The following is a 23,049-nucleotide window of genomic DNA, read 5'->3' as shown; positions in this document are numbered from 1 at the left end:
CTCATTGAGAAGCTGGCGCGAGCTACAGTAACGACGTGGACCGCCACTTCTTCCAGACGAGTTCTTTTATGAGAGAGAGAGAGAGAGAGAGAGAGAGAGAGATTCATATACCATAAAAAAAAAAAATAAAAAAAAATTTGCAGGATCATAGATACTATTATGATTTTTTGGCTTCTAACTTTATTATTATGAAATAGCTAATCACTCATATATACAATTACTCCGATATAAATATACATCACCACATATATAAACAATAGACTCCGAGACTCATTTGTCTCCATACTGTGAGCACAACTCAATCAATAAAAAAAACAAGTAGTAATGGACTAAGAATTCTGAGGGTATGTGTATGATGATTGATAAAAGTATCAAATTCAGTGTTAAATGTGGCCCCAGATATTTCCCTTCAAAGATGAATAAGCATTTGCAGATAGTTGTCCAGTTCTAGAGGAAATTAAATAGGTTAAAATGCAAAATATTCCCTCCAAGTTCATAATATAAATACAAGACTGCTAAACAGAAAACTAAACTATTCATGAACCTGTCCTTTCTGGACACTAAATGAATCAAATGAGATGAAGGCATGATGAGGTGAACAGGAGACTGGATAGCTTGGGTGATGCAAAAATGGTTTCTACCACCCACAGCACACCATTTACATCTGCTTTAGTGAACCCCTGTAACATTGTCACACCTTTGTGATGGCTTGTAATGTGACTCAATAACTTTACTTGTAATGAAAGCAATTGCAATCTTTAGGAACCTTTCACTTATAAAGAACCCTACTGCTTTTTTTTAATATCTAATCACATTTTCACTATAATATTTATTAAAAATTTACAAAATATTCATTGTTAACAATAAAATATTTTACTTTCCAATAACCATAATGACAAAATTTCTCACACCAACCAGATTTGCCTCACAAGTAAGGTGTGTGAAATCTAAGAGCTTTTGCAACATATACTATGATTAAAAACAAGAAAAGAAAAGAAAAGAAAATTAAAATGAAAGTACTTTTCTCTGAAGTGTGCATATTTATCCAACAAAAGAATTATTATAACTCTGGGGTTGTTTCCAAAGAGCTTATGTATTTCAAATAAATGATGACTTCATGTAGGCTTAACAGACAAAATACTGGAAACTGTAATCACTTTGCCTTATGACGAATATCTATGAGAACATTTGTTGGTGTTTAGCAAAGAAATTAATAGTTTTCACTTGCTATATTACTGTCAAACATCCATTAAGCTCAGAATGGTTGAGTCAGGCAAGGTAGCACAAATCCAGAAATCCCACACTTTATCAAAACTTATATTATCCATAATCTTTCTACTTATGAAACAAAATCAGCAATAACAATGACAACAACAAAAATATTTCCCTATGTAAACTGGAATACCTGTAACACTTTTTGATGAGTAGGAACTGTGCTCTGACAGTTCCCTGGCATGAGGTACATTGCACTGTACACCTGCATGAGTATCAAGGCTTGTCACTTACTCATCAGGGAATGACTGGTCTAATGATGTCCTTCTTAATATTCTAAGCCATTAACATGATACTGAAAAAATATCTTATATGGACACTGTCAGAGAATACACTACACATAATTTCTGCCAATTAAGCTTGGCCCTCTCCAGGTATCCCACTTCCACTGAGGATGTTAGTCAACCCTCTTACAGTTACTTTGAGTGGACATGACATCATTTTGACAAGTAAAATCAAAATAATGAATAATGTACTGGTAATTTTCCTCAACAGTAAAGCAACATTCAACCAAGGGCAAAAGGAGGTACTATTTTAATACATATGGAATAATGGTAATTATTGTTTGGTGATAAATATAGTTACATTACTTCTAAAATATACAATAATGAACAAAAGATAAATTTGGATTTAGACAATACTCATGTACATCTTACTGTTTAGAAGAAATGCTTAGTGTGGTGTTGAAGAATGATGGTAAATGACAAGTAAAATTTTGTGAAACAAAAAATATAATGCAAGTGTTCAGATCTATGGAATGGAACTTATTAAAAAATCTATATAAAAAACAGTAGTAGTGGTGATGGTAGTGGTAGTACAGTAGTGGTGGTAGTAACAGTTTATGTAAAACTGGACATTTATAACACATGACAATCATTGACAATATTGTACATCCTGAGATGGATGAACAATACAAGAAACTGAAAATCTATCAATATCACATCATCCCATGTTACTTGGCACAAGCATCATCAGTATCACCAACAAGCATGCATTAAACCTTTACTTTTTGGGACAATGCATGAGGTACTGGAGGACCTGTGATGTGCAGGCTGTGACTGCATCTTCATCTTTGCTGGACTGGTGGCTACCTAGGATGGTTGAGTTGGGTCATTATTTTGATCCAAACATAACACAATCATTGAACACAATACTGTAAAGTGCTAATTCACACTCTTACAAAAACTATATGGATATATGGGCAAAAAATTAAATATTTCTTAATTAAAAAAGGTAAATAAAAATTTAACGTACCCCAATTTTCTGAAGGGATTTTGATAAATTGTTGACAAAAATAAAGAAATCCATAGCAATGAAAGAACAACACACAAGCACAATGTCATTCTATAAAATATGTAATAGTACCTGGTACCACAAAGATAGAAGGAAGCAGAGTAAAGGTTCACATCACAAAACCACTATTAGAAGAACAGAAGTGCATCTGATAGTGTTGTTTCTGACACCAATGGTCTAACTTAATGTGGTGCCAAAGCATGTCAATCAATTATTGTTTAAGGATGTTATTTCATCCAATACATTGGTAGGACTTCAATACTTCAGTTATGTTTCAATATTTACATTTTGGAACTTTCTACAAGGCTTTCCTATATAAAGATATTAAATTTGGAGTAGGAATACTTACATACTTTAACCCAAAAAAAGGTATTTCTATGATAGAAATACCTATTTCTCATTACAAAGCATTTCTTTATTCAAAGTTTTAACATAAAACTTTTATCCAATCTGTATGAAAAAATATAACACAAGTTGTGACCATGGATAGAATTATCACAACCCTTCTTTATCTCGCCACTCCTGCTTCTTATTTAATGAAGTACAGTATAAGATTCTTTTAAACATTACAATGAAATTTAAATAGACAAAAAAAACATGTTATAGTCTTACTATAATAGCTGCTGAGTGATGGGTTGTGGAATTTGACATTTTGCTGGTCAGATTCATCATTGAAAATCAAATAGTGATGTTGAAGATGAAGCAAAATATATCAGTAACTTTATTTCTGCCAGAGTTATTTGCCAATCACCCATGATGGAACAAGTGAACTGAATGTAATCTATATACTGTTTTGGCTGTTTGGAGAGAGAGAGAGAGAGAGAGAGAGAGAGAGAGAGAGAGAGAGAGAGAGAGAGAGAGAGGAGAGAGAGAGAGAGAGAGAGAGAGAGAGAGAGAGAGAGAGAGAGAGAGAGAGAGAGAGAGAGAGAGAGAGAGAGAGAGAGAGAGAGAGAGAGAGAGAGAGAGAGAGAGAGAGAGAGAGAGAGAGGAATGAAATTATCATCCAGTGGCCATTTACCAGACTTCAGATATCATAATGCCAGTTCCAGTTCCTTGGTGAAAATTCTTTAACCTCATAAGAGATACAATTCTGGAGGAAAGCATTTACATTTACTTCATACAAAGTTTTACTCCATCAATACAATGTTTTCTCATGAAGCAACTACCCAGCACCAAGCCCTCCTCAGTGCACCATTCCAGCTGACTCAGCCAGCACACGGGAATGACAGTTCACCTTGAGCTGTTTTCCAAACAATCACACAAAAACGATAACACGGCTTACAAGAGACCTTCAGGTTCAACTTCCATTACTTATGATTAAACAACAGAACTTAATTTCTGGCTTCTCAGCTCAAGAAAACTGAAATGTTAATGCAGGAGTAAGAACCTAATGGTGGGTGTGGTGGTGTGAGCAGCAATACCTCACCACATCCACCACGTACTTGACCTCCACCCTTCATGACAAGGCTCACTTCCTATCTACTATCCCAAAATCCTTGAGGGCTATTCCAAAATAAATAATTTAGAAAGTATAAGGTATATTAATAGTGAGAGAGAAAAAAAGCACCAGACAAGTGATCACCTTTGAGGAATATAAGACAAAGCATGGCAATAATAGAACTTTAAGATATTTTGAATACAAAAATAATACTTAAACAAATAGTGTCTTTAAAACTTTTTACATGAATACACTAAATAAAATCCTCAAAATCTAAATAATTCATACCAATGAAAGGCTGAAAACAAAGTCTAAACATGTCAAAATTTTTACAGCAACTATTTTGGTGTATAAATACATTACCTTTATATGTTGTACAACTTGCATAAGCATACAGCAATCCTCTTTCATTTACTGCAGAGGACATAGATTCAGAATGAGGGAACAGAGCTGCATAAAGACCACTTTAATCCCAAGGCTGAATAATTATGCACCTCATCTCCCAAAATATATGATAAAATCACATATTAATAAATTTTTATAAAATTTTTATATACTATATGCTATTCATTCCCTACTTGAGGGAGCCTTACTGTCTCCAGTATCACAAATCCTTAAGGTTTTCACTTTGTTCTTTTCTCTGTTCTCTGACACAAGCACATCCTGCACATGTAAGAGGAGCAGCCCTTCCTTACCTAGGGCTCACTGGGCAACCTTTCTCATGACTAGGATGTGGAGTTGAGAGAGGAGGTGGAGGTGATGTGGTGACGTACACTTGGGTGGGTGATATTGAATACTATACCGATGCGCAGGAAAAATCTACGCAGCACAGCCCTCAACTCAGGCTTGAGATTGAAGCATGTGATTTCACACAAGAATGGATAATAGTTTGAGGCGTGGGCAGCAAACTGTGGACAGAGAGCCATGATAAGAGAGTGAACCTTGTGTTATAATGCTACATTTAATGTCGCTAGAGTAAAAAGCATGAGAATCTATCCTTGACCAGATGTCAAGTTTATCCCATAGTAAGGCAGCCTACATGCTTCACTGATATATTAATTTCTCTTGAATGAGTCCACCATCATGAGGGGCAGCAGGAGTCTTCCCATGCACAAAAATCAACACAAAAGCAAAATTTTTCTTAAGAAATTTTCTTAAATGGTAAATAGATTCGTCAATAATTGAGTGGCACATCTCAATACTACCACCTGAAAGGTCAAAATAAATGTATGACTCACCTGATCATTGGACATCTTATGGATATTGGTGAGGAAGAGAAGGATGAGGTTTGTCCACGCCTCTCGGTGAGTCTCAGGTAAGGAAAGGAAATACTCCAAGCCCGACCGACAAACAGAGATCAGGCGTTCCTGAACCTAAAGATAAAGATTAAGATAACCATCTGTCATTTATACAAAACAATAAATAATTTTGTCCCATGTAAAAAGATGCACCAGAAGTATCATGCAAGGATCACAGCAGTAAGTTGTTCCACTGATGTACTAACCTGTGGCCATTCTTCTTCTCTGGACGGATCAGCCAACATTCGGAAGAGTATCCTCAGGGCACAGGCCAATGACTGAGTCTCCTGCTTCAGCAAGTTGGGCTTTACACTTCCCTTGAAGCCTGAAGTGGGAAAATGTCTACAAAAATTTATAGGCAATATCTTAATTGACCTGTGAGCCAAAGAAAACAACAAAGGACAACTCAATAGTACTTCGCTGATGCTTCACAATGTGGTAAGATTCTATGAAAATTGTAAACTATAAAGGATAATTCATATACAGGCAACCCCCGTTCAACGAAGGTTCACACAATTAAATTTTGCTACAACGAAGGTTTCGTTTTACTACCATCTGCTCGTTTAACGAACATCAAACTCGCTTTAATGAAGTTTTATCCAGGTAATTTTTTCAAAATTTGAAAGCCCCACCATAGCATGTAAGCTGACAGGCTTTTGAATACACCAGGAGCTGCTGGTACTAAGGCCTACCTCAGGAGAAATCCTGAGACACCTGTAGAATAAAGATCAAGATCAAGCCTCTCGTGGACAACACAGGCACTGCCGATACAAAAGCCTGACTCAGAAGAAATTCTGTGTCACCTGTAGCATCAAGATCACGCACACCACTCACTCCCCAATCAAAACATAACAGCGTCACCAGCAGCTCATCTTCCCTAGTTCAACTTTTTTTTTTTTTATCACCAAAACGCCCTGCAATGTGGCCTAACGTTCCTAAGAAGACCAGGAAGTGTCTTACTCTCAAAGTGAAGCTAGATATTATTCACAGACAAGAGAGAGGCCAGAAAACTAATAACATTGCTTGCCACCATCTTGACTCCATCTATTGTCTACTATTTTCAAGTCAGCTGACTCTATTAAGAAGGCTGGTGAGACCGCATCTTCCTTGAAAGCTAAAAGAACCACCTGAACTCGTGACTCTACAATGGATAAAATGGAAAGCCTTGTGGAAATGTGGTACATAAGTTTTATATGCGGTACAATGATGCGCACTTTGTTTACATTCCACAGGTTGCCCGTTAGTGTATTTCCCGTTTCACTCTCCCTCCCTTCATAGAGTTAAGATCATCAACATTATAAAGTTACGTACATACATACATCAGTGTACATTATAATGACTTAAATTAAACCACCTAAATGTTTAACTTCATAATTTTTACTTTCATTAAACCTTTTACTGTACTATGATGCACTCTCGCTTTGCTTACTCTCAATGGAAGTTCAAGTCAGGGGTTAAACTTGTTATAATCGGTTCGCTTAACAAAGTTTCGCTTAACGAAGTGTTTTTTAGGAACGTAACTCCTTCGTTAAGCGGGGTTTGCCTGTATAAGAAAAAGGAAATTGATCAGGTCTGGCCACTCTACAAAAAAATTCAATACTGATTTTAATAAAACATATTCCAAATTCCAAATATTTGTCTAAAATTATAATAAAAGAGTGAAACTCAAGAGTAATAAAGTTCAAGGGCAAATAAAAGTTTTTACGTATGAGGACAAAATAAAACTTAAAGATCTCAAAGGACTGAACTAATGATTCTTGAAGTGTTTATATGTGAAAAAAAAAAAATAATAATTAAGGCTGATTCCTACCTGCTTTCCAAAGGAGATTTCTTTGCTCATGGTTTGAATTGAATGTTTTGGCAAATGTGTGTGAAGCCATGAGGCAGTCCAGGAGGGTGAAGAGCTGCATGGCAGTAAGGTGACGGTACATGCCCTGGTCCTCTCGCTGCTCCCTTACCACCTCTACTGCATCTCCAGCCTATGCACAAAAGGACATCACATTTTTTTTTTTGTCTGAAGCTCCACTGAAGGCAACCATATGCAGTTATAGTTGATTAACATGTGTACACACACAAGGAAGGTATGAAAGGCATAGGGGTGGGGAAGAGGAATGAGTATGGAGTTTGGAAGGGGGGAGAAAGATGACAGGCCTATGATATACATAAGAGTTAGCTTTAGCCTATGACAATGCTCATAAAAAGAGATGACATGTCATTTTTGTTAAAAATATAGGTATAACACTACTTCATCAAACAGCGAGCCAACTGTACCTGGGCAAGAGCTAAATTTTCTTGGTCTTCCTTCTTGCTGGTGGCTGGGAAGAAAACAATATTGTCGATGCACTGGATCAACTCAAGCTGCACCACACACCGGATCAGCAGACCAGAAAATGCTCCTCCACCAACCTGAACCATAAATGGAAAATACAGCTGTTTTATTCACTTCCCTATGTGTCTCTGTACTATAGAGAGAGAGAGAGAGAGAGAGAGAGAGAGAGAGAGAGAGAGAGAGAGAGAGAGAGAGAGAGAGAGAGAGAGAGAGAGAGAGAGAGAGAGAGAGAGAGAGAGAGAGAGAGAGAGAGAGAGAGAGAGAGAGAGAGAGAGAGAGAGAGAGTCATAACTACCACTGCATCTCAATTTCAGCAGACCATAGGTGAACATACATTGTGTGCAGAGGCAGGTTCAGACGGCCTCCAGGTTAACAGTGCTTGAGGCAGTGTGGAGTTGAAGATGTCCAGGAGACACTGACAGGTCTTGTCCCAGGTCTGTGGATCCAGCTTGGGGCCATTGCTGATTACAAAGTTCTCAAGACAGTTTGTACCAGAACGAGCTAACTGTTCATTATCTGTGGGTTGTCACAGTAAAATAATTCATTAATAATTAATGGACTGTTATATATTGTAATACAAGAAAGAGCTATAACCTTCTCTGATACCTGGTGGTTACACTAGAGTAGCATTATGCAAACTGTTGTCATAGTATCTGTAACTGGTATGGTGTGTACACTTGGCTGTGATAACTAATATCAATGACCCACCTTGCTGCACACACCAGTGGAGCTGAGTGTAGAGGTCCTGCAGGAGGATTGGACTTAACACATCAAAGTACTGGGTAAACACGTCCACAATGGCATACAGAGCGTGGTTGCAGGTTGTTGTCATCCACTCGTTCTTCTGGAAATGTTGTCAACAGGAGACATTAATCTGCAGCTAATACTGGAAATTCCTTTCATATATCTACCTCTCTGCACCTGTGATATTGAATTATACCTATGGGAGCCACCTTCAAAGATGGTTCTCATAGGAAATTAAGTATATACTGAAATTTTGTATATACAGAGAGATAAATATACATTTTTCCTTATGGTTACACTCCCAAATTACACTACATACATTTAAAGATGTATACCTGTTTTTTTTTTTTCCAGTGCATAGCAAAATACACAATAATTTGCCCTTTTTTTTCAAATAATTCAAAAATTATGGCAAACAAAAATGTAATGATAAAAATATGTTTCCTTTGGCAAGTAATATTTACAAGGTTCCAAAATTTATACACTTCAAATGAAACTGTTATCAGAAGCTGGGATGTACATTTCACTGAATTCCAAACAGTTCAAGTCAACACTGTGTCACATTAAAGCATCTCTCTTAGTACTGCCACACTTCTTCCTTCTTGTCACCAAAGTAATGCAACACATAGTCCCTTCATGCATTACATTGGACATACACCTTCTGCAGTTCTGTAAGCCTCAGTCTGGTAAGCTGAACTTTAACTAAACATGGAAAAGCTTTCCTCCACCTCAAGGGAAACACACCATCTTCCCCACCACCACCACCTTACCACCACCATTGGATTAGTCAGTGCAGAACATATTAGTAAGTACACAGTATAGTAAGCAGCAAGGAGTGTTATGAGACATGCAAAGTCAAAGTGTCTCAATACACTGAGAACACAAACCTCAGCCTGCCTCTCGTTTAACTCCACTGCACTCTGTGGCAAAAAGAAAGTACCAAATAAACAAATTTAACAAAATGTTCATGTTGCTGGCATGTAGATCTGTAGGAGTTGAGGCACAAAACATAAGAGCCAAGTTACAACAATAAAACAAGTGCATAATGTGGCACACAACAGAAAAAATAATGTACATTTTCTTATCATGTTGCCAATCTGTATATTTCCTAACAAGTCATTTAGAGTTTTAATATAATTACACAAAAAAAGGAAAGCTTGTCCTCCTACTGTAGTATGCTAGTTCAAAATTATGCATTGTTATAATAGGATGAAAATACTGAAAGACCATGATGAGAGTCAACCTACCTCTGTCTGCTGCTCTGGAAGTTTCATATTATCAAATATTCTGAACAGTATCTTAAAGAGATCTTTCCACCAGTGCGGTGAAAAGGAACCACCATAGTTCTTCACCACCTGCAAAAATCAACACATATTAAGTATAAACAACATTACACATGCAATATAAATGAAAAAATAGCCATAATGTTCCACCTTTTGTCCATCATTATTTATGAATTTACTGGTCTCTTCTACCTGAGTTTACTAGATATTACCTCAAATAGGACTGTCAGTGCACGGGTGCGCACATCCAGCTTGCAACGAGTAATGATGCAGGACAGTTCAAAAAGGATGGGGAACCAGCCTCTCACCCACACTCGGTCATCAGCACACACTGTCACATCCTCCAGATTGTGTTCTCGGAACATCTGGAAACAGCCAAGAGGAAAATGTCATCAATATAGTAAGCAAACTTATAGTTTGTGATGACTGATGTTTTATAGTATATTAGTGTGTAGTTTGTAAAGTTTAATTATTTTATGAAGCAGTACACTTCATTCAGAACCTTAAGTCAAAATAAATATTTACCTGTGGCTTCTCATCCACATATTTAGCACAGTCTCTGATGAGTGATATCGCCTCCATGCTGGTGTCAGGAAAGCCAGCATTGCAAGCAAATTCACTCAGGCACTTAACAGAATCTTGGAATGAGTCAATTACAGTGACAAAGTGTTTCTTGTATATTTGTGCTGTAAAGAAAACAGGAAAAAATTTTAGGAAATAATATCTTGTGGTAAGTAAAAGTGAGAAGCAAAAACACCCAATGCTTTCTCACTTCCAAATTTTCATTCATTTCTATTATTCATATTCAAGCATTAATATTAAAACTAGTATCATATTAACTGGTTAACAATACAATTACAAAACAAAACTCACAAATAATCTCCTTGGTGGTTTCGAAGGCCATCTCCACTATGTTCTGGTCGTTGTCTGATGCAGAAAGATGGAAGACACTGAATATATTTTTCCAGCCTGATTTGATGTTCTTTGCCTGCGAGGTGACGATCTGGGTGATGCAGCGCACCACCATGTCCTTTATCACAGGCGATCTGGAGGTACATTTGGTGGGAGCTACAGCACATATTCAGAAAGGGCCTCCTACTACCTCAGGATATGTGCCTCCATTATGCACTTTGAACAATTCATTATGGTTCAGCTTCTCATTTCAAATATAAATAAAACAAGATATGGCACTTGAAAATTAAGCATAAAATAGAAAACAATTCAGAAACTGGGCACAATTTATCAACAACAGAAGTAATTCTCACCTATTCTTCTTCAGTATGTGTTCAAATGGACGCAGGAATTCTTTCTGGAAACGGAAGTTAGAAAACTCTCCCTTCTCAATGAACTTTGTGGACAACTGTCGGAGGGAATCAACAGCAAACACTGCCGTATCCTTATTCTGGTTGCATCCTACCTTGTTGAAGTATTCACCCAAGACCTGAAACAATTCAATACTTCATCACCATCACAGTAACAAATAATTACCTAAATATCAGCTAGGGGTAATTCAGATGACATTCTATTCATGATGCTACTATGAAGTCAGCAGTTTTTTTACTTAAGGAAGAAAAGAATAAATATATTCACCTCCCACATCCTTGACCATTCCAACCTGATGCGGCCCATGTTGTAATAGCAAATCTCCACAACCTTTTGCAGCGAGAACATGCGAGGGGTAGGTGCAGACAGCTCCTCTAAAGACACCTGACACAGTGCCATCACAAAATGAATCACTGCATGTCCATCCAGCATGGGAGAACAGTTGAAGATCCTGTCTACAGCCACAACCACACTTTGTGATGATGTTTCTCCCATACTCTCCTTAATGTTGGCTAATTTCTTCTGCTCACTAGTAACTGATACAAAGAAAAATAAGCTGGTCACTTTCTCTGAAGGCCATCCATTAACCGCTATTTCTAAATATTCCATCAGCATAAATCCAAGGTCAGAAAATTCAATGAAAACACTACTAAAATTTCTCTTAAGTATGAATAATTTCTCACATGCAAAACTGATATTGACAAGTAATCGTTCTACACTAATGTCATGATCACAAGAGGTCACTTACATATTTCAGGGAAGGATACTTCTAAGAAATTAGCGGGTTCATGAGGTATCTTAAGGCCAGAGTCTTTGATGTACTGTGATTTGACACCAGTGCCAATCAGCTGTGCCAGTTCCAGCTGACTGATGCACTTGAGGATATCGAGCCATGATTTCCCAAGATAATTTCCTGAAAAGTAATAATGCATACAATATTATTCATTCACAGTTAATACATTGACTTTTCCTTTAACACATTCATTTTGGGTTTTTTTCATTAACACACAACAGTCAAGAATGAAGCAAAATTAATGAAGACAACAAACACAGAAATTCAATATACATCAGCACTCAACACACAACAGCCAAAGATCACACAGCATACCGTCAGTGTGAGCGACAGTGATGAGGGTTTTGATACAATCCACATTCTTGGCCTTCAGTTCTGAGATTGGGGTGGTGGCATTGAGGAGGGTGAAGCGGGCCAAGCACTGCACAAAGGCATCTCTTGCTATCTAAAGTGAGAAGACAAGACTGATGATCAAATGCAGCTCAGATTATATGAAAGGAAAACTATTAAAATCTGTTTACTATGACACAAGCTCAAAAAATATATAGCAGAACAAAATATTTCATCTCCTCACTCTTTATAGTTTAACTCCAATCTTAAGTCAGCACTGTATAAGATTAGCTACAGCTGAGCCTCCAGCACACAGCCCCACTGACAGAAACCTCTCTTACTTACAGACATATCAAATATACAGGTGATCCTGATGGCACAGCGAATGCCATCCAGGCACAGAGAGGCCTCCACGTTGTCTTCAGTTTTCTGTAAAGTCTCTGAAAATGCCGCAATGAAGGATGGCCAGGTTTTCTGCAATTAAAGATGCAGGATGAAAAAACAAGAGAAAAGAGAATGAAAAAGCACCATTTTGGAATTTGCATTATGAAATTTGGGATACTCTTGGAAAGCAAACATTATGAACTTGAATCCTCTGATCACTATGGACTCTCCTGTAATGAAAGTTATATGAAATCTTGAAAGACACCATTAATATCAAAGGAAAAGTGATCATGAGACAAAATCTCCTAAGTGCCTGTATCTTTATTCTTGTACAATGAAAATAATCTATCTTTACTCCAACACCCAGCCTCAGTCAGACAATTAAAAGATCTCTCTCTACCTTGAACATGGGACACACGTGCTCCACCTGAGTGGCAAAGATAAAGGGAGCACTGGTCTGAGACGCTGCCTCCATGAGGGACTTGGCTGTTAAAGAGATGGTTTCCATTTCCATGTTGAAGGTTGATCGCCGCTTCTTTTCATTTACAACGGCTGAGGAAGGCAAGTGATGTGCAGTAACTGATAAGGAATAGTAAAACTGGTTCACTGCATTAAGAACTTCTGTATTTCTGAACCTCCATTAACAAGGAAGAATGAGATGACAGACCACTATTGGGTCATCAGTTTTATAAAGCACATAAAACTTGAGAGAGAAAAAAAAAAAAAAAAAAAAAAAAAAAAAAAAAAAAAAAAAACATGGAGAGCCTGTTAGCTATCTCTGTTGGTTTACCATTAGGGATACAAGCAAAATATTACAAAGATGCAATTATGTCAGGATAATCAAACAGTTATAAGATACAAAACATTACCTTGCTTTCCTAGTTTTGTAGAGGTGGGCTTCATCTTTAGCTCCTTTCCAGCAATTTCATCATAGATCGCTGAGAGGTATTCCTCTGGTAGATCTTTGGTGTCGTTAATCCCACGGTTCATTTTGATATACTGCTCCTTGGTGATCTTTTTCTGCAAAACATTCCCCCATTACATATCTTGACAGCAAATCAATGACTTGGAAACAGAGTGGTCTGTTACATCAATAGTTTGCACTATTACAAACAATGTGCAGAGTTTCAAGAGTAAAGTTCAATATGCAGGCCACAATATACTCACTTTGATGCTAACGTTGTGAAGGTCAGTGGTAAGCATGATGATGGAGAATGCCAATAAATAGGCACCGTCAGCAGAGGTGAACATTCCTTGGCTGCAAGGAACACAGTGAATAACACAATAAAACTCATGCAAATGTGATGTATTAAGTCATGAGTGGCTAACGATATTTGTTGGATCTTAGGAGACTGCTTGAGAAAAACTTCATAATTTAGATAAGTATAAGATTCATGATAATAAAAGCAATGGCATCTCCCTATCCACCAGTAATGCTAATGATAATGATGTCCATTTGTTATCCGTTTTTAATTATGAAACTATGAATCCACTGGGCTAAATGTACATCTCAAGGGGAGGTTACAATGCTGTTATGATACAAAAAAAAAAAAAAAGACATTAGTTTAAAATTCTACTTTCTCAATCAAAAGGGGTGAGGAGTGTGCCTCACTCCTTGTGCTGGTAACTTACTTCATGTTACATTCAGTGTATCTTGAGGCAAACTTCTCAATGAGACGATCAATTTTCTGTGCTTCTCCCGGCAACCGAAATCCTTCGACGAATGTCCGCAAAGCAGGCAATAATTCTTGATTACTGAAGTCCATCTCATCAATGTAAGCACACATACACTAAAATACAATTAAGTAATATGAAAACACTATCAAATGGAAAATACAAAAGAATACTCTTCTTATTAGTCACGAAATATTCCTATTCTACACAATACAAACTCACTTCCTTATTGGCAGGATCGCCAAGGTATTCACCAATTTTACTTTTATCTAGTCTGTCATCGTCATGGAAGAATACTGCCACATCATGGGGATTGGGCCCCACCAGACCCTCAGACTGCAGGAAGGCCAAACCTCTCTCTGGTTTTTCACTGAACCTAAACAGAAAAAGAAGGTAATGTTAAGTATAAGGAAATAAATTCTTAATTCAGTATTGAGGATGCTTTCTCAATAAAGTTGACAGAGTTGTGCATAATGAAACCTCATGAAAATAGAGGTAAAATGTAAATTGGCTTACATCTTAATGCCTTCCTCCAAGAGTTCCTTCCTGTGCTTGAGGGACTGGAACTGTTCAGGCTTGTCTACACCAATGGGTGCAAGGGTGGATGTGGAGTTAATGGAGTTCTGAGAGCCATGCCGAGCCAGTGATGAACGGTCCACTGTGCTATTTGTTTCTGGCTCATCTACATCCTTCTTCTTTTCTTGGTCTAAGAGAATAAATGCCATCAAATTACAAACTGACAAAAATGTAATTTTCAAGACTTTGTTATAGTCATAATAAAGAGATGACCAACATGAATATTTATACTGATTAACTCTTTCTACGTTTTCTTCTTCAATTGTTAATAGGTCTGGTACGTGTTTATTTTTAGTTCTAAAATCAAATATCATCTCTTTCGTTTTCTTTACATTAAGCTCCAAAAAATTTTGTTTACTCCAGTCAACGAATTTTTTAACTTGAGTTAGATAACCTTCATAATTATCATTTACAATTTTTCCTAAGATAACTGTATCGTCAGCATATTTTACAATAGTACAATCATCAATTTCACTTCTACAATCATCTGTATACAAGGTGAAAAGAACTGGGGACAATACACAACCTTGGGGGGCTCCTGTGTTGGTGACTATCACATTAGACTTAACATTATTTACATTGGTATATTGCGGTCTCTGGGTTAAAAAGCTAAAAATCCATCTCAAAATATTTCTATTTACACCCATTTCTAGCATTTTATTGAGCAAAATATGAGGTTGCATTGTATTACCATGATATCTAAATACCTTAGCATTTTAAGCTCTAAGTATGAATCAAGGCATTCATTAATACACTTGTCCATAGTAACCTTATAAAGCAATGATTCATGACTATCAAGGATATCCTATACTATTTCAATGATGGCAGGTAGGGAAAAGAACAGTCTCATAAAAAGGGGCAGAGGTAACCAGTGTGAAGTGTGAATGACGTGTGTACAAGTGTGTAGTATTTTGTCTAGGTCACCAGAAATGGAAATGCTGGTCTAGTATATAGGTAGATAAATTACAATCTTAAAATTTCAAAAGCTACACAGAATACTGACTGAGGTTGGAGAGAGTATTTGGACTGACGTAGAGATCCTTGGACCACTCCACCATACATCTGAGAATGGACACCAAACACTCCAGCCCCTTGGTCTTCATGGGCTGTTCCTGGCCTGGCGTTGCCCCAAACTCCCCAGGCTGGCCCCCTCGTGCTATCTTGCTCAGGTCATTCACTAGTCTGGACAGAATATCAAACTGAACATTTGCACAACTTCTTATTCATTTCTAAATTTGAAGTTTTTTTTATGTATGAATGATAAAATGTTCTAACTGTATTGCCATCTTCAATACAAACAGATTTCTTCACTAAGGATACTGGTGAACAATAGCATAAACAGTATCTGGGTACCTTTCAAAGACATTAGAAGCATTGAGGTCACAGTCATAGTTGACATAGATGTCCACCACAGACTGGGCATCAGCACAGATTTTAGTGAGTGCCATTATCACCATCCATTTGTGTTGCAAGCTTGAGCTGCCGGCCTCCAGGATATTCAGGAATATCTCCTTGAAGCAAACCTGCAATCAGAATAAATCCATAATAATATAAGTACATAGTACAGGACATGGAAATTTTGGAATATATGTCTCCATGGAATGAACAACAGCAATTCCTTCCAATTACACTGATAAAACAAATAAACATGTAATGAAACAAATACTTCTCTCCAGTTTGACTGTCTATGAATCATGAAAAAAAGAAAGTGCATTTTTACCTCGATCTGAACCTTGAGATGAGCCTTGAATTTAGAGAGGAGAGCAACAAAGATGGCAAGGGAGAGATGGAACACTTCAGGAATGGGAGAGACGCCATTCTTGCTGAGCGCCACACACAGATACTGCTTGATGGCAGTGATGAAGGTGTCGTTGGAGCGGAATACCTGGCCTGCATTCTGCACGATGGACAGCAGCATCTCCAAGGACAAAATCTTGGATCGTAATTCATGGGACCTGCACAAACACACACTGTATGTATATTTCATAAAATATTGGACAAAAAATTAGGCAATGAAAATAAACACCAACAAATGCTCAAATAGATTTTCTTTTTCTATCCTTTGCCTTGTAAAAATACACAATATGAAGATAAGATAAGAAGAGATCAAGATAAAAATAACAGAAGATACAGTTCCTTGGGCTCCTTGTCTTGTGAAAAGAAAAATCTGTCGTTGCTACAAAATTAATACTATGAATATAAACATGATGAATTACAAGCAAAGAATAGTTATCAAAATGTGTGGCTCACAATACTTACTTTGGGTCTGGGGACTCTGGCAGAGGCTTCATGGAAAGTTTACACAGCGAACGAAAAACCAGGAATGCATCTTTCTGAAGCGTGTGTGACAACTTGGCTGTCATGGCTGCATCACCTTCTGTCATCATGTTTATGCTTTCCTGGGAGGGTACTCTGGTGATAGAGGTGGGAGTGAGAGGAGGATTGGAAGCTACAGAATCGCTGCGAGGGTCTGAGGCAGGGAGTGGAGGTGGTGGTGAGGAGTCCTCCTGGGCTGTGTCTGCAGGCTGAGACACTGTACTGGCAGCATCCTGAGGGACCGTACCGGTTGCATCCTGCGAGACAAAATTGGTGGTGTCTTGAGAAGGCTCCGGAGGGGAGGTGGGAGACAAGGCCTCTATGCCGTCTGCGGTGCCTTCAGCATTCCCGTTGGACGTAGACCTGGAAGCAGCAGCAGCAGCAGGGGTAACAATGGTGTCTTCTGTGGACACTACTGTCACTGCCTGATTCACTATGTCCTCCACCAGCTCAGAGGCAATCTGATAGGAAGTAGTGGCATCTGGAGGCACAATTACTGCTGAACCATTGGGTACTGGTGGTCCCTCCTCTACAACTCCTGTGTCTGTTTTTAGGGTATCACTCTCAGTAGTGGTGGTGGTGGTAATGGTGGTGGTGACGGTGGGTGTGGTATCAGGAGGCAGGCCTTCAGGGAGGGGGGGCGGCTGTTGCCATGGTGGTGGGATGTTTTCCTGGACTGGAATCTCCTGGGAATTCTCTACTTGGGAACCATTCTCCTGAGGGCCATTCTCCTGGGGAACCAGCTGATTACTGTTGCTGTTGTTGCTGCTGCTGCTGGCATTGTTGATGTTGTTGGTGGTGGTGGTGGAGGTAGTGGTGCTGGATGAGGAGGCTGTGCTGTTGCTGTGTTCCCTTTCACCACCATCCTCAAGCTGCAGATGAAGGAACACATCACACACACAGCTCAAGGAATGAAGTCTAATATTCTTTACAATTGTACAGAGAGAAGCAACAACACTCTAAGGCTGCAATATCCCTCATGAGTGTACCAATTACTATTTTTGTCAGAAAAGAAAGACAAGAAAGATGAACATACAGACAGAGAAAGGGATAAGCAAATAACAAGAAAGAACACCTTGAAGAACAGATAAGAGAGAGATGACTTACAGTGTGGTTCTCCATGCGTGTGAAGATAATGTTAATCATCTGGGTGAGGGCGGCCTTGGCGGTGACCTGGTTGTTCATGTCCCGGGAGGCAAGGAAGATGTTGTAGCAGGTCCGCACCGCCAGCAGCACGGTGCCCTCATGGACACTGACATACTGGGAGGTGATGACTGTCAGCAGCGCCTGCAACACATTACAATAAAGGTGAGCTGAGGTATGCCTTTCCACACCAAGCTTTATTCAACACTCACCAATCAACAACAGCGAACGTGCATAGGAATCCTTGTGAAAGAAAGGTTAATATGAATTGTGCATTGTCTCTAGAAGAGTCAGTACCTTGATGATCTGTATCTCCACATCCTTGTCAGTGGAAGGTCCATTGAAACAGTTACAGATGGTCTCCACTATGTGATCGATGAGGCGGCGACTGGGGTTGTTGGCATCAGCTGCGTTCCCAGTGAGGTGACCGTAGGCAATGAGTTTCTGCCGTCACAAAAAATAAAAGATATCAGTACAAAAAAAATAATAAAAAAAAAAATAATAATAAAAAAAAAAAAAAAATCAATAGCAAATAGCATAAGCAAGAAACAACAAGTACTTTCCCTTGAAGTCTCATTGCAACAACAAAACACCAGACATCAAAGACATCCAGACACAATTCAGGATCAGGGTAAGTCCACATGTCTGACCTGGATGCAGTCCAGAGCAGTGACCACAATCCTGGGTGACTTTGAGCGACAGGCAAGCTCAAAAGGCAAGAAGTGTCCCTCCACATCACTGTGCTGGGCATCCCCCTTAGGGACGGGTAGTGCTGCTGACACACCTCCACTGGAACTCTTCTCATCCTCCTGGAGTTCAGCACGGATTTCATCTGGTAGTTGAGAAGAAAAATAAAAACAATGACTACTGTATCAATAAACCTGTTTCCTTCTTTTGCAATGCCTCTGCCCTAACATACATTATAGAAGCAACAAGTAGTATATGAATAAGCCATGTGAGGCAGAGAAAGAGGAGAGGGGGAACACCTACCTAAGGCCTGCTCCACTGCCCTCTTCAGCTGGGAGTGATGGGACCTCCTAATCTCCTTTTCTGCATAGATTTTTTCCAAGGCCCGCAGCATAAACATTCTTGCGAAGGGTGATGATGTCATTCTAATACATCCTGAAATGATACACACACAAATAAGCTCAGTAAAAATCAAGTTGAGAAAGAAACTTAAGAAAAGAGAAGGGGAAAGGATAGAGAAAGTTTCAAGAAACAGCAAAACTTCACCAGCATCCAGCAAACATTGTAATCCTAGCAAATGAACCATAAGTAGTTGAAGATCTCATATAGCCAAGTTACCATGACCATATTTAACACATCAAAATCCTAAAAGTTGACAAAATATGCCCTTACTATTCACCTAGCCAGGCCTATTAATCTTCACATTTCTCAATTAACATCTCCTACCCTGACTCAATAAAAATTCCTTTCCTCAGGTATACAGGAAAAATTTATTGAAGTAAAACCTAGCCATCCACACCTCTCATTAACTAAACTGTTCTGCTCCCATGCCAGTCTTTCCAATGGAATCTTGATGAGCTCTTATCAACCATTTTTACCCACATCCCTCCATCTAGTAGCAATACAGCTTAAGTTTTGCAGTTCTCCAAGCATAAGAATCCAGGTTCAAGCAAGTTAGCCACCCACAGTCCAACAGCCCCTCTCTGCCTCCACCACCTCCCCCATCAAGAAGGTAGGTAGGTGGTTGAGAGGCTTCCACAACCTGGCTACCACCCACTAACACACTTAAATTTCTTGATCACACTTTACAAATGTTTTCCTTCATTCATGCAAGCAAACAAGCAAACAGGGCAAGACATGAAGAGGTTTTAAGGTAATGCAAGAATGAATCATGAGTGTGTTGCCATTCCTTCATCAAGAGCTGAATTCATAATAAATACAGATTCCATAGTTATGAAGACGTTAGGTCATCTAAAGGAGACAAGCATGCGTTAGGAGATCTAAAGGAGACAAGCAGAGAGAGAGAGAGAGAGAGAGAGAGAGAGAGAGAGAGAGAGAGAGAGAAAGGGGAGGAGGGTGTGGAGATGCAAACGATGAGAGGGATAAAAAGTGCAAGAGCAAAGATTGTAGAGTGTGGAAAGAAGTACATCACCCTTCCACTCTAGTCACCTCTTTGAAACTCCCAGGCAAAATACTAAAACAGATTGAACTAGATAAGATTAGATTAAAGATGCAGACTATGAAGGTGAAGATAAATGGGAATGTTATAAAAGATGAAAGTAAAAGTGATGCAATGAATAACATGTATGAATGATCTGACAATGTGGCATGTATGAGGCACATTGATGGCTCAGTTGCAGAGGAAGCCCAGAAGATAAGTGATGTAAGCAGTGACATTAAAGTACAGGAAAAGTATAAAGTAAGAGCACATAGGAGTTTAGACTAGACTCAACCTAACACTGAAAAGTAGATGATTCCTAGAGAAAAAAAAAAAAAAAAAAAAAAAAAAAAACTTTCTTGAATAAAATCACAGGAAAACAAGGAATTATTCTATGTGATTTAAAAGTTAATTAGCTAAAAGTGCTGAAAAATGGCCTATCATTATAAAAAAAAAAAAAAAAACAGTGTAAGAGTCACAAAAAAAAAACAGCAAAGTAAAGCATAAGTAATATTGATAACAAGCAAGGATCAGGAACCTACATCAAGCTCTGGGTAAATTCTTAATAGTAACATACGTACATACATTCACTGTAAGAGAAAATAAAAAGAGAGCTGGCTGGCTGAGTGCACTTCTAAAAGCCTAAAATGTCAACCTACTTTAAATGAAAACCCCACCAGGCATAATCAGGTGAGGCGACAGGTAAGACCCATCCTGTCTGTAATCAATGTCCTAAATCAGGAAATCCCCAAACCACACCACAGCTTACCAGTCCTCTCAGTGCAGGATAAGCAACACACACTTTCCAGGACAAATAGATATATAGGATGTGACCTGCCATAGTGTTTTTTTTGTTTTTTTCTCTTAAGGAAGAGGGGAAGCTGGCCAAGGGCAACAAAAATATAACAATAAAGGCCCCCTTGATTGCCAGTTCCCTAAAAGGTTAGTAGAGATAGCAAAGGCTGGAACAAATGTCTTGAAACAAATAGTACTGAGGAGCAATGACATAAAAGAAATGCAAAGAAACCATATTGTTTGATAATGATAATGATAATTCATTCTTTGTCCCTGAACAAAATACATTTCATCAATACTGTCATATTTAGTGTTTTGAAAGACTGGTTTATCATTTACCTATTCAAGACACTAAATAAAGTAAAACATAGATGAGCAATAAGTTAGCATAACAAATCTAAAGGCTATAAAGTAACAAGGCAAAGTTATAAGAAATATTGATGTAGATTTTCAATGGTGCATATTACAAAAGGCTGACTTCAAAGTGTATATATTGCACGACGAGAAAGCAGAAGTTTATGAGGTAGTTCAGGATATCCTAACACAAATACATGTTTATCACAGAACGGAGGGAGAGCTGATGGTCTTATCTCACTCTCAATGAGCTTTCCTTTTCAACAATGGCTCAAATTTCCAAAGGATATGCAGCCAACTTCCAAAACACTTATCCCTTAGTTGGCCTTTTTTTTTTTCTCACTTCACGTTGCCATTGGCCAGGTTTCCCCTCTAACATTAAGAACTCAACATTACTATGAGAGATGACATGAATAAAAACAATGACCGATATTTAGCATATGTAAGGATCTGCGTTGGTGGGTGTTAGCTCCCCCTATCACCTCTCAGTCTCCCCCTCACCCACCACGCCACTAAACACACTAGTCAACCCACAAACTAACAAAGTAACACAAATCAGTCCCTTCCTGGCAAAACAAATAACTAGGACACCTGTTACGAGGATACTTGGAGTTATTGTCACGCATGTATTGGTGTGAGTGTCCAGGAAGGGTGAGGGGGGCAGGGTGTCAGTGGTGGGGTGGTGTTTTGGTGGAGTGTTATGGGGTGGTGTGTATACAGGCAGGCTGGAGGGTGTTGCCAGTCAGGTGACCGGCGCGCCACACATACGGCACTACTAACACCCTCTCCACACTGGCCCAGACGTGCTGCACTGAGGGTCTGCCGCCACGATACATGATACAATACACGGCACACTGGCCACACACACCTTCCCTAATTGTGTGAATGCCTATACCTGGCCAGCACCTGTCAAAGTGTCACACTGGAACACTCACCTCTTGTGTTGCTTCCCGCAGGTCGCCCTGTGACCCAAACACCAATCTGATATTCTTGATTTGGGCTTCAATAAATAAATACAAACTTAACCACCACAAAAATAACTTTAACGTGATGATGACGTGTCAACAAACTTAAAACAGCTGATCCTCCCTCAACCATGCCGCCATCTTGGGGTCGCTTCGTCTCTGTATCGCTCGGCCATGCAGAGCACGGCCAGGCTCAGGGAGGACTATGTTAATTTGAACGGTTATTAGATTGTGAAAGTTTTGGAAGTAGCTGGTAAACATTGCGACCATCAATACGCTCTATATGTCACTTGTTATTCAGCTGAGATTCATCCTACTTCTTGCTGACTGGAAAATTCAGACATAAAACACCTTTAATTCACTAAGTCACCATTATATTAGTTATTACTATGACTGAGCAAATGACTGCTTACAATAAATAACAAACAGTAAGGATAACTTTCACTAGAAAAGCAAGGTAGGAGGAGAGACAGCCTTTATTAGTAATACAGAAAACTTAATTAAATGACAGCCAATGCCTATAACTATAAATCATGAATAATAAAGACAAGAACAGAAATTCCACTGTACCGTACATCATGTCTGACAGTCGAAAACAAGAAATCCGATTATTC

At 38.6% G+C, this 23,049-nt stretch overlaps 1 protein-coding gene across 4 annotated transcripts; it reads right to left on the bottom strand.

Annotated features, from left to right (window-relative positions):
• Nucleotides 1-812: 812 nt before the first annotated feature.
• On the bottom strand, nt 813-22,612 carry LOC123509345 (brefeldin A-inhibited guanine nucleotide-exchange protein 1-like). Of its 4 annotated transcripts, none has more exons than XM_045263587.1 (32): nt 22,406-22,611; nt 19,187-19,318; nt 18,847-19,028; nt 18,494-18,640; nt 18,161-18,340; nt 16,997-17,925; nt 16,458-16,692; nt 16,091-16,260; nt 15,741-15,919; nt 14,678-14,867; nt 14,384-14,537; nt 14,120-14,277; nt 13,655-13,745; nt 13,357-13,507; nt 12,888-13,039; nt 12,449-12,577; nt 12,089-12,218; nt 11,729-11,893; nt 11,248-11,516; nt 10,923-11,098; nt 10,531-10,703; nt 10,183-10,343; nt 9,870-10,022; nt 9,622-9,729; nt 9,262-9,294; nt 8,339-8,474; nt 7,965-8,146; nt 7,573-7,707; nt 7,112-7,280; nt 5,508-5,626; nt 5,242-5,376; nt 813-4,911 (listed from the first exon to the last, which is right to left on the bottom strand). In XM_045263587.1, exons 2-32 carry the CDS (start codon nt 19,305-19,307, stop codon nt 4,729-4,731), a joined length of 5,595 nt encoding a protein of 1,864 aa, XP_045119522.1. In that variant the 5' UTR covers nt 19,308-19,318; nt 22,406-22,611; the 3' UTR covers nt 813-4,728. The 4 variants fall into 4 exon arrangements, with proteins under 4 accessions (XP_045119522.1, XP_045119523.1, XP_045119524.1 ...); XM_045263588.1 differs by lacking the exon at nt 22,406-22,611 and adding an exon at nt 22,339-22,375; XM_045263589.1 differs by lacking the exon at nt 9,262-9,294.
• Between the last annotated feature and the right edge of the window lie 437 nt (nt 22,613-23,049).

Source organism: Portunus trituberculatus, chromosome 27 (genome assembly GCF_017591435.1).
Source record: "Portunus trituberculatus isolate SZX2019 chromosome 27, ASM1759143v1, whole genome shotgun sequence".
NCBI classification, from domain to species: domain Eukaryota; kingdom Metazoa; phylum Arthropoda; class Malacostraca; order Decapoda; family Portunidae; genus Portunus; species Portunus trituberculatus.
Note: the sequence above shows the minus strand (reverse complement) of the source record. Positions and strands in the feature narration are given on the sequence as shown.

Excerpts from the sequence above, each read along its gene's own strand:
- LOC123509345 (XM_045263587.1), bottom strand. The coding sequence starts at position 19,307 with ATGACATCATCACCCTTCGCAAGAATGTTTATGCTGCGGGCCTTGGAA. Across the intron at positions 14,278-14,383 it reads GCGATCCTGCCAATAAGGAA|TGTATGTGTGCTTACATTGA; the intron begins GTGAGTTTGTAT and ends ATTGTATTTTAG. Across the intron at positions 11,099-11,247 it reads AATGGTCAAGGATGTGGGAG|GTCTTGGGTGAATACTTCAA; the intron begins GTGAATATATTT and ends GAATTGTTTCAG.